At 41.6% G+C, this 12,544-nt stretch overlaps 1 protein-coding gene across 2 annotated transcripts; it reads right to left on the bottom strand.

Annotated features, from left to right (window-relative positions):
- Positions 1-8,966, bottom strand: CNGA1 (cyclic nucleotide gated channel subunit alpha 1). 2 transcript variants are annotated; one of them, XM_087724785.1, is made up of 5 exons: positions 8,854-8,966; positions 5,873-5,971; positions 5,058-5,165; positions 3,542-3,648; positions 1-2,109 (listed from the first exon to the last, which is right to left on the bottom strand). In XM_087724785.1, the coding sequence occupies exons 1-5, from the start codon at positions 8,949-8,951 to the stop codon at positions 713-715; spliced, it is 1,809 nt and encodes a 602-aa protein (XP_087580911.1). In that variant the 5' UTR covers positions 8,952-8,966; the 3' UTR covers positions 1-712. The 2 variants fall into 2 exon arrangements, with proteins under 2 accessions (XP_087580911.1, XP_087580912.1); XM_087724786.1 differs by lacking the exon at positions 5,873-5,971 and having other exon boundaries at positions 8,854-8,951.
- Between the last annotated feature and the right edge of the window lie 3,578 nt (positions 8,967-12,544).

Genomic DNA, 12,544 nt, shown 5'->3' on the forward strand with positions numbered 1-12,544 from the left:
TCCTCTGATTCATGAATCTAATACAATCAAATAGTTTAACAATGTCCATCAATTGTAAACCCACAATAGCTACTGAGTAGCTGGAAAAATTGTTTCTTTCTAGATGGATTACATAGGGCTTTCTAGATGGATTATATAGGTGGCTAAGACATTGACATTGTCAATCAGAAAGGTTGGCAGTTCGGCGGTTCAAATCCCTAGCGCCGCATAACAGAGTGAGTTCCCATTACTTGTCCCAACTTCTGCCAACCTAGCAAAATAGGAACGACCTTTGGTGGGAAGGTAACAGCATTCCGGGCACCTTCAACATTTAGTCATGCTGGCCACATGACCACGGAGACGTCTTCGGGCAACACTGGCTCTTTGGCTTTGAAACAGAGATGAACACCGCCCCCTAGAAGAACCTTTACTTTTACCTTAGATGGATTATACAGACGAAATTTAGAATGAAACCTACTAATCCTTCATTCATTCCTTGAGATTCCACATTTCCAAGTTGAACCATGAAATTCAGATTTGTAGAACCATAGCACAGGATGGCATTGCTGTATATTTCCCAGGGACAAAATGTAAGTTCTTAAAAATGCCAAGAGAAAAACCTGGTTCTTATGAATACTTGCCCATATCCAATGGAGTATCTAACATAATTCTGCCCTTCATTTATTAATTTATCCTCAAGTATGAATATCTGAAAGGTGTTTTTTTTTAATCCTTAATGACCAGAAGTTCTCTGCAATTCTTCTAAGTCTGAAAAATCGTACTCTAGGGATGGTTTCACAATGGTCTCAACTTGCCTTAACCTTATTTTTAATTTCTGCTGTGCAGCACTATATTCAGCTAAAAGTCTAGCAAATCTTGTTTGTAAATTATCGAGCATTCCTTCCATTTGGCTAACCTTTTGCTCGAGGTTTTCCGTGTCTCTTTTCATGTTCACTTGCTCCAAATCCAGTAGTCCATCTTTGATGAGGATTTGCTTTCCCTTCTCTTCCAACAAAGTCTTTGCCTCTGGATATTCTATTAAAGCTTCCATCAGATCATCTTTATGCAAACAAAACAAATCTGAATAGCCCAGGCTTCTAATATTAGCTGTCCTCCGATTTCCAGCTTTGCTACCTTTAATGTTAAGGATGCTAATCTCTCCAAAATAGCTGCCATCACTAAGAACCACAAACTGAGTTACTCCGTCATCAGCTACCACGGCGAGTTTTCCTTCTTTGATAATGTACATTTCTCGCCCAATATCACCTTTCCGGCAGATATAATCACCAGGACTATACACCTGAGGTTGTAGTTTCAAGACCAGCTCAACTAACAGGCCAGCTTCACAGTCTGAAAAAATCTGGACTTTTTTTAACGTCTCCAAATGCACGTTAATAGCAATTTCTGCTCGTAATTTATCTGGAAGAAATTTCAAGACTTCTCTCTCGTCTACAGCCTTTTTATTTGACCACAAATAATCAAACCACTTGATAACCCGTTTCTCTAAATCTTTGCTTACATTACGAAGCTGCATGTACTGTTTGATAGCATCGATCTTTGCTTGAAATTCCTCCCGGGCAGCATTCATATTAGAGATCATGGAACCAATGTTACCCACAATGGTAGCAAAGATTAACACACCGACCAAGAAATCAACAACAACAAACCAATACTCAATATCTTGCACAGGAGGAGGTGTTTCACCAATAGTTGTCAATGTCAGTGTTGACCAGTAGAGGCTGTACACATATTTTCTAGCGAGCCTGCCGAATTCAGGATGAGAAATATTAGGATAGACCCATGTGTCTGTTCCAAAGCCAATCGCTTTGGACAGGGAGAAATAGATACAAGCATTCCAGTGGATGATAATTATAATGTACATGACAAGATTAGAGATTCTGAAGATATTTGGATAGCTTGTTCTCGTTTCTGTTTGCTGGAAGAATTCAAACATACGTGATATTCTAAGTAATCTGTTTATTCGTATTTCTGGGTAATTCAGTCCAAATCTGAAGTAAAGTAGATCAGATGGCACGATGGACAGCAGATCTAATTTGAATTGCGATGTTTCCTTGTATCTTCTCTTCAGCTTAGATTTTTCTTTCACCATCAAGCCTTGCTCCAAGTAACCTGAAGCAAAAGGTAAGCAATTCTTTATGGTACAAATCTGTTTTTAACTGATGGAAAGAGGTAAACAGAATGTTATCACTAAACCATTATCTATAACTCGGGACATCTCTGTCATCTTTGCAAGTAGTCAGAATTTTGATCCTTTCCAGTTAAAACTAAAACGTGAAGAATCAAAACAACATTTAGAAATTTATCATCTTTTTTTTCCTCCAACAATACTTTGTTGGGGCACTGAAATTCCTTGAAACTTTATCACACTTAACATTCTGAATTAACTTCTTAATGTGATCGTTCATTATATAAAATCGTGCACAAAGACTGGTAAGTGCTTTTATATTTTTATGCAGGGCTTACAGTTTCCCCATAATTTCAAAGCCAAGAAACTGAACACCTCTTTCAAACTAGGATTTGGCCTTGGTTTGTGATAATCAGGAATACTTGAAGTGCTATTTATGAGGGAATTTGGAAGACCACCTATTTCTGTCCAGCATTACGGATAGTTAAGATAACCATCCCCAGAAATTAAAAAAATGGGGATCTGATATGTATTATATTTATTTAGATCAGTGGTTCCCAACCTGGGGGCCACGCCCCACAGGGGGGCAATTTGATTTTTAATTGGAGCAATTGTTTAGCAATAGCAGTTAGACTTATATACCGCTTCATAGGGCTTTCAGCCTTCTCTAAGCGGTTTACAGAGTCAGCATATCGCCCCCACAGTCTGGGTCCTCATTTCACCCATCTCGGAAGGATGGAAGGCTGAGTCAACCTTGAGCCGGTGAGATTAGAACCGCTGAACTGCAGATAACAGTCAGCTGAAGTGGCCTGCAGTACTGCACCCTAACCACTGCGCCGCCTCGGCTCTTAAACCAAGTTAAGGGCCTTTTAGGCTTCCTCTACGTGAGTAGAGCTCACTTTTTAAGTAAAATAAGAATTATATGTCAGAGTGGGAGCATCAGGATTTTAAAGATGCTTAGGTGAGGCATGGCTAAAATAAGATTGGGAACCACTGATTTAGATCCTATTTTAATTTAATTTTTAATACTTAACATACCTAATACTCCCTCCTCCTATTTCCCCCAAAACAGCAACTGTGTGAGATGGGTTGGACTGAAAATGAGTGACTGGTCACCCAGATAGCTTTCATGCTTAGGATGGGACTAGAACTCACAGTCTTCTAGTTTCTAGCCAGTGGTTACGGCACTGAAACTAGTATCCGAGTTTCAGGGACTGCGTGAACTGCAATGATTCATTTAACAACTGCAATGATTTGCTTAACTGTGGCAAGACTCATTTAAGGCGTAACTCATTTAACAACCTCCTCGCTTAGCAACATAAATGTTGGGCTCACTTGTGGTCATAAGTTGAGGACCATGTGTACAATCGTACCAATTTTCAAGTGTGCAACAGAGGCAATAGAACACCTTCTTACCTGTCCTTGTTCGCACAAACATGTCAGCGATATAAATAAAATCTGCAGAATAGTCCAAAATCAACCACATTTCTAAATTGTTATGGTTAAGTTCATCAAAACAGGCCCTGAGTAAGAACAAATGACACCAGAAGTTAAAAAAGTAAGCATCAAATATCATAATCAACAATAACAGTTGTTCGTTTCGGTGGAACTGTGGAGGGACTGCGTGGCATTTTAGGAAGACATTCTGGAGTTGAGTTGGAATTGCAAACTGAAGAGACCACAAAATTAGCGTACTCGTTCTACTTTATCTGTTAAAGGAAACGAAGACTTGCGTATCCCTGCAAATTTCTCCGGTTTTGCAGAAAAACTGATAGCATGCCATTGATAAAGTTCAGCTCTATTGTAACAGAATAGGAAGAACAGTGTTCGTCTACACTGTCACCTTTCCCAACTAACAAATTTTAGTAAAAGCATTCATCAGCTGCAGTTGGATAATCAATTAAATATGAGTCAGCAGTGTGTTGCAGCAACCAAAAAGGCCAATGCAATCCTAAATTGCATTAAGAGAGAGATTGAATCACGATCACATACTAATACCATTCTATACTGCATCCAGTTTTGGTCCCCACACTATAAAAAAGATGCTGGGACTCTAGAAAGAGTGCAGAGAAGAGCAACAAAGATGATTAGGGGACTGGAGGCTAAAACATATGAAGAACGGTTGCAGGAACTGGGTATGTCTAATTTAATGAAAAGAAGGACTAGGGGCGACATGATAGCAGTGTTCCATTATCTCAGGGGTTGCCACAAAGAAGAGGGGCTTGGAGGCTAAAACATATGAAGAACTGGGCATGGCTAGTCTAGTGAAAAGAACCAGGGCTGACATGTTAACAGTGTACCAATATTTGAGGGGCTGCCACAGAGAAGAAAGGGTCAACCTATTTTCCAAAGCACCTGAAGGCTAGACAAGAAACAATGGAAGGAAACTGATCAAGGAGAGATTCAACCTAGAAATAAGGAGAAATTTTCTGATACCGTGTTTTCTATATGACCCATCCGAAAATAAGCCCTGGCATGATTTTTCCAGATGTCTGTTTTCCCCAGACTCCAGGAATGGTCCATGTTCCTCCCCAACCTCCTCACTGTCCAAATCTGCTGCCAGCTCTGCTGGCCACTGGTGGGCCACAACAAAATGTTTCTTAACCCACAACCCTGGACAATATTTTCTCAATATACTTAACTCGACTGACTTTGTCGTGGATCTTATTTTCTGCTTATTTATTTATTGAATGCATGTGCCACACAATTTTCTCTCAGTAACTTACAGGTGAAAACAGCTTCAAAGAATGCAACAAGAATTAAAATAAAGATGAAGAAAGAAGTTCTTTCCCTGTTTAAAGCAACCAATTGCTTTGATGGATAACAATTATGGGAGTTGAAGCTCACGAGAGCTGGATAACGCCAAGTTGGGAAGCTGAGCTTAAGATACAGCAACACTTGTAACATGTCCAGCTTTTGTATAATACAATACCTAGCAATGATCATTGTCCAATTGTACATGACGGGCACTGTGATGCAGAACAACCAGTTGTAATAAAGGTTTCCAGAGGGATCAATGACAAATATTTCATTCTTCCCCCTGAAGAGCAAGCAGAAGGAAAAATTATTCATTCATACATTAACCATTCATACAAAATGGTGGCCCAAGTTGAAGCAGGAATGATTTCGCTGAATCAACTTTTTCTTAGAAATCTCTGTCATTTAACTTTGCCTCCAGGTGTTGCACAATGAAAATATTCTGTTTGGATGCCAAGACACAGGTAGCTATCTACCACAGGGGTCACCAATCTTTTGGGCAAACCGGTAGTGGAAATCGGGCCTGGGTCACTGAACCAGTAGGGAGGACAGGCTGGCCATGCCCCCGAACCGGTCCCTGGTCGGCACTCATTTACCCCACCCACCTGCCCCGCCCAGTCACTCCTCACCTCCTGGGCGGCTTGCATGCCTAAGCTGCCTTCCCAGTTCCCACGTGGTGTCTGCCCTGCGCTCCAACTAAGCTGCTTCCTTCTGCATACAGGTTAGTTGTGGTAGCCCCCCTTCCCCGAAGCTTGCTACACCCCCCCATCATCCCCACCAGGCTTGCGACCTTACCTTCCCCTGCCCCTTCCAGGAGTCACTTTGTCTCCTTGGGGGCTTCAGGAAGGGGGTGGCCCCTGCATGGGGGGGGATTTTTGCCCTCCCCAGAGCATTTCACCCCTAAACCAAAGGATCTTGTCTATAAACAGGCTTGGGAAGTCACGCATTTTGACAGGAGATGGTTCGGTGTAGAAATTTAAAAGCGCTTACTTCTCTCTATCATTTTTCTTCTCTGGTTCACTTTCATTTTTCTTTCCATCCTTATCTTCCTTGTCCACTGTGTTATTTTTCTTTGTATCACCAGTTTTACTGAAACAAATATATATATATATATACTGCATAACTATTCAAAATAGCAATCTCACCATAAAGTTACTTTCATTCTGTCTTATTTAGTGTGCCATAAAAACATTCCCACAGTACTGCATTTTTTTTTGTTTTGTGTTGTCGTTAATTTGTCTGTATCCCTCTTCCCTGGTTTGAGTTGTGAGCCGCCCTGAGTCCCCCTTCGGGGGGGAAAGGGCGGCATACAAATGAAATAAACATTCAAACATCCGTATGCCCACTACTTATTATTGGCAATCTTATGTTTTCATGTTGAATGTATTTCAAATACATTCAAATACATGCATATATTCCTGCTTGAGTGGGTGGGTGGAGTCTCCTGCTTGAGCGGGGGGTTGGTCTAGATCAGTGTTTCTCAACCTTGGCAACTTGAAGATGTCCGGACTTCAACTCCCAGAATTCCCCAGCCAGCATTCGCTGGCTGGGGAATTCTGGGAATTGAAGTCCGGACATCTTCAAGTTGCCAAGGTTGAGAAACACTGGTCTAGATGACCTATAAGGCCCCTTTCCAACTCTGTTAACCTGTTAGATCTGTTAAATTGATTTACGGCCTCGATAAACTAAACCAACCACAGTCCCATAAAGTATTCTGACATTTCTTTCATTCTTTACCTAATGCCATCTTTGTTACCTCCCGAATAGCTAAGAAATTACTCTATAGTCTATTACACACATAAATGTTATTGCTACAGATTGTTATCGTAACAATCTGAGAAAACCTGTTGGTTGGGCAACGCCGTCCACACATCTTAAACTTGCTAAGGTTGAGAGACTTCACTCTCTGTGCAATCTGTAACTGTTCTTTATTAAGGTCCTGAGTCATGTGACAAACTAGAATTTGAGTACAGGTAAATTTTGTTCCTTAATTTAGTCCTCTGGATGAACATGCAGGGACTAGGAAAAGAAAGGATTCAGATCATATGTGGGTTCCTACCAGTTTGCACCGGTTTGGGCAAACCGGTAGTGGAAATCGGGCCTGGGTCACTGAACCAGTAGGGATGACAGGCTGGCCATGCCCCCGAACCGGTCCCTGGTCGGCACTCATTTACCCCACCCACCTGCCCCACCCAGTCACTCCTCACCTCCTGGGCGGCTTGCATGCCTAAGCTGCCTTCCCAGTTCCCACGTGGTGTCTGCCCTGCACTCCAACTAAGCTGCTTCCTTCTGCATACAGGTAAGTAGCCCCCCTTCCCCGAAGCTTGCTACACCCCCCCATCATCCCCACCAGGCTTGCGACCTTACCTTCCCCTGTCCCTTCCAGGAGTCACTTTGTCTCCTTGGGGGCTTCAGGAAGGGGGCAACCCCTGCGTGGGGGGGATTTTTGCCCTCCCCAGGCTTCAGGAAAGCTTCTGGAGCCTGGGGAGGGTGAAAATTTTCCCCTTGTGCAGGGATTGCACGCGCATGTGCACGTAGGGGTGGGTCATTTGCGCATGCGCAGGTGGGGGGGTCGCTCGTGCATGCACAGGTGGGGGGCACACACACGCACACATAGTTTTGGTACACCTTTAGAAAATATATAACAAAATATAAATATAAATAATATAAATAATATAAATATAAAAAATAATAAATATAAATATAAAAATAATAAATATAAATATAAAAATAATAAATATAAATATAAAAATAATAAATATAAATATAAAAAATATAAATATAAATATAAAAAATATAAATATAAATTATATATATATATATATATATATATATATATGTGTGTGTGTGTGTTTTTATTTGTGCTGATAAATAAATAAAGGAAGACTAGTATAGATCTATTTCAAGCTATTTAGCTCTCATCAGCTAGCCATATCCTTACTGGGATTCGAATGGCTAGCTGATGAGAGCTAAATAGCTTGAAATAGATCTATACTAGTCTTCCTTTATTTATTTATCAGCACAAATAAAAACACAAATATAACAAAAGGCAACAGTAAAAATATTGGGTTTCTGTCTGGATGGACTCTTGTGACGAGCCTAATGACAGAGAGTGGAAGTGTGACCTTCCTCCCACACTTGGGCATACCAGGGGTTGTGACTTTAAGTATATATATATATATATATATATAAATATATATATATATATAAATATAAATAATATAAGTGTAAGTGTAAGTGTAAGTAAATATAAGTATATGTAAATGTAAACGTAAACGTAAATTAAATATAAATATCAGTATATATAAATGTAAAAAACTAAAAATTGTGGGTATAGAGTTGTTGCAAAGCTGAAACGGTGATGTAAAATGAAGAAAATTGTGTGTGTGTATGTATATATGTATTTATGTATATGTGTGTATGTCTGTGTGTGTTTGTGTGTGTGTGTGTGTGTGTGTGTGTGTGTGTGTGTGTATGAATGAAAGAGCTAAAGGACCAGGTTAAGAACAAATTGTCCTGGGGAAAACCTATCTAAGAGCTGTGGTGGCACAGTGGTTAGAATGCAGTATTGCAGGCTAATTCTGCTGACTGTCAGCAGTTCGATCCTGACTGCCTCAAGTCTTGACTGAGCCTTCCATCCTTCCAAGGTCGGTAAAATGAAGACTCAGATTGTCTGTAAAGTGCTTAGAGAGGGCTGTGAAGCACTGTGAAGCCGTATATAAATCTAAGTGCTACTGCTATCTATGTTGCTCGCTAAGAATCCCCAATGACAGTCAAAGGCCTAGGAACTGTGACATTAACCCAGGTTTATGGATTACATGGGATTACAATATACATGCTACATTGTAAGCCTCTTCAGAGGTGCCTGGAACCACGAGATGGATGGCATTTAAATTTAATAAATGAATAAACAACTTTACATCCTCAGCAAAAAAAAAACCAAACTAAAATTCATGCACTCCTTATCTTACCTGCTTTCACCATCCACATTTTCGAGACTTTCCTTTCTACTGTGGCTGGCTAAATTAAGAGGATCAGAATTTGAGTGTTGACCTTCACTCTCCCCCATCCTTGTGATAATGTGTTATCTGAAAGAGAGAGAGAAACAGAGACATAGATATAGAGAGAGACAGAGCAAAATATGTTCAAAGTGGACCAACATTTTGTAACAAAGCTTTGTTTATAATGATATATGGGGAAAAAAATCCATCCCATCTCTAGCATGCCCAGAAGCTTCACCAAAGTATTATTAATTTGTTTGCTTATTTATTCATACCACTTATTGCCAAGGCCACTCAGTGGTTTACATTGAAAAAGAAAAAAAAATAGAACCGGAGGTATTTAAAAATATTTTAAACCAGCATTTAAAGCAACAGGAGGGAATGTAAAAGTAGGAAAGAGGGGAGGAATGGGAAGAAGAGGGGAAGGGTAAAGGGGAGGAAGGGGAAGGAGAGAAGGGAAAGGAGAGGAGGAAGGAAGGAAGGAGAGAAGAAAGAGAAGAAAGGGGGGTAGGAAGGAGGGAGGGAAGCAAGGAGGGAAGGAAGGAGAGAAGGAGAGAAGAAAGGAGGGAAGGAAGGAGGGAATGTAGGAGAGAAGGAAGGGGGAAGGAAGGAGGAAAGGAAGGGGGAAAGGAAGGAGAGAAGGAGAAAAGAAAGGAGGGAAGGAAGGAAGGAAGGAGGGAAGGAAGGAGGAAAGGAGAGAAGGAGGGAAGGAAGGAGGGAAGGAAGGGGAGTAGGAAAGAAGAAACGAGGGAAGGAAAGAGGGAGGGAGGGAAGAAGAAGTAGGACCGTTGTAAGATAAGATGGATCTATGGGATGGTGAGAAAGCAATCTTCAAGTATATTGTCAACTGTTGGGAAAAATTGTTATAAATACATATTAATAACAGTTATGAGATCATATAATTGTGAATGTATATATGAAATTGATAAAAAAAGATTCTTGTATAGAAACAGCATGAAATAATAAAAAATAAATAAATAAAGCAACAGGAAGAACGAAGCTGGAAAGCAGGTTAGTGGGGTGGGTGGAGAATGTGGATTTTGCAGCATCCTTCCCCTGCCACACCCACCAAGCCACGCCACGCCCACCACGCCACGCCCACAGAACCGGTAGTAAAAAAAAATTGAACCCCACCACTGTGACACCCGTATCCTAGAGAGAGAGAGTGAGACAGAGAGAGTGATGCTCCTTTCATCGCATGGACAGGCTAATCTGCAAATTTAATAAAATAATTTAAAGCTGATTTTTTAAAATCAACACATTGATTGAAAATGAGTGCGACTCAGTACCTCCCTCCAGGTGTGCCTTGATATACAAGAAGGAAAAGCATTTTTCTACAGAATAAGCAACCTGCTCAAGCAGTTCCAAGTTTCATCCATTATACTGGCATATTGTGAGAATTTCAATTGGCCAGTTTGGGATTCTCACAACCAGGCATCCATAGCTTGCATTAAAACTTGGTTTCAACTTCTGAAAATCCAAAGGAACCATCGTTTCAAGTTCAAGCTGACATAATGCCTATAATTCTGTTGAGGAATCATAAGTATCTGGCAGTAAGAGGATTATAACAACACAGGCGTTTTCATCAAGACTTTGCACTTTAGCTAAGGGTATGGGGGAGGATGACTCAGCAGTTAAGGATGCTGAATTTGTCGGCTAGAAAGCTGATAGCCCAGGTTCGAGACTGGAGAGCCACCCGACGGGGTGAGCTCCCATTCCTTGCTTCAGCTCCTGCCCATCTAGCCGTTTGAAAGCATGCAAATGCGAGTAGATAAATAGGTACCATTTCGATGGGAAGGTAACAGTGCTCCGTGCAGTTTGGTGTATAGTCATGCTTGGCCATATGACCATAGAAATTTCTTCGGACACCGCAGGTTCCCTCTGTTAAAAAAAGGAGATGAGCACCGCTCATCGGATATGACTGTAACCTTTACCATTTCTTTTTACTTTAGCTAAAATGACTGACATTAAAACAAAGCCTGATATAAGTCAGCACAAACACAATCCAGCAAATAGAAATCACACCCTATTCATTTTCAGAGAAGCCATTCCCATTGAAAGCAATGGTATTTTGAAAACAGTTCTATACCCTACATGAGTAGGGTATTGCCTCTGCCTATACGTGCTCAGAACTGCGCCTATAAGACAGACTAAATGTTTCTTGAAGTAGTGATTATGTATTAAGAACAAGACAGGCTCCAAAAACCAAGAAAGACCTGTTGCAATTCTTCAAAGCAGATTTATTTATTGTGGCTCCCAGTGGTAGGATTCAAATTTTTTTATTACCAGTGCTGTGAGTGTGGCTTTGTGGGTGTGGCAGGGGAAGGATAATGCAAAATCTCCATTCCCACTCCACTCCAGGGGAAGGATAATGCAAAATCGCCATTCCCTCCCCACTCCAGGGGAAGGATACTGAAAAATCTCAATTCCCACCACACTCCAAGGGAAGGATAACACAAAATCTCCATTCCCTTCTCACTCCAGGGGCAAGATACTGTAAAATATCCATTCCTACCCCACTTCAGGGTAAAGATACTGTAAAATCTCCATTCCCTCCCCACTCCAGGGGAAGGATACTGTAAAATCTCAATTCCTTCCCCTCTCTTGGAGGAAGAATACTGCAAAATCTCCATTCCCTCCCCACTCCAGGGGAAGGATACTGCAAAATCTCCATTCCCTCCCCAATCCAGGGGAAGGATACTGCAAAATTTCCATTCCCTTCCCACTCCCTCCCCACTCCAAGGGAAGGATAATGCAAAATCTCCATTCCCACCCGACTCCAGGGGAAGGATAATGCATAATCTCCATTCCCTCCCCACTCCAGGGGAAGGATAATGCAAAATCTCCATTCCCTCCCCACTCCAGGGGAAGGATACTGCAAAATATCCATTCCTTCCCCTCTCCTGTGGGAAGGATACTGCAAAATCTCCATTTCCTCCCCAATCCAGGGGAAGGATACTGCAAAATCTGCATTCCCTCCCCACTCCAAGGGAAGGATACTGCAAAGTCTCCATTCCTTCCCCTCTCCTGCGGGAAGAATACTGAAAAATCTCCATTCCCACCTTACTCCAGTGAAAGGATACTGCAAAATCTCCATTCCTTCCCCTCTCCTGGGGGAAGGATACTGCAAAATCTCCATCCCCACCTCACTCCAGGGGAAGGATACTGCAAAATCTCCATTCCTTCCCCTCTCCTGGGGGAAGAGTACTGCAAAATCTCCATTCCCACCTCACTCCAGGGAAAGGAAACTGCAAAATCTCCATTCCTTCCCCTCTCCTGGGGAAAGGATACTGCAAAATCTCCATTCCCACCTCACTCCAGGGGAAGGAACCTGACAGACCTCTCAAACTTACAATGGCACCGAAAAAAATGACAGTTTTTTACACATTATGACCATTGCAGCATCCCCCCAGTCACGTGAGCAAAATTCAGATGCCCCGCAAATGACTCATATTTATGACCGTTGCAGTGTCCCAGGGTCATGCGATCGCCTTTTGCAACCTTCTGACAGAAAAAAATCAATGGGGAAGCCAGTTTCACTTAACAAACGCGTTAACTTAACAATCACCACGATCCACTTAACAACTGTGGCAAGAAAAGTCATAAAATGGGGCAAAACACACCTCACAACTGTCTCTCTCAGCCACAGAAATCTTGGGGC

This window comes from Thamnophis sirtalis, unplaced genomic scaffold (assembly GCF_051295495.1).
Source record: "Thamnophis sirtalis isolate CommonGarterSnake01/CBP01778 unplaced genomic scaffold, rThaSir2_p1.2 scaffold_10, whole genome shotgun sequence".
In the NCBI taxonomy this organism is placed as follows: Eukaryota; Metazoa; Chordata; class Lepidosauria; order Squamata; family Natricidae; genus Thamnophis; species Thamnophis sirtalis.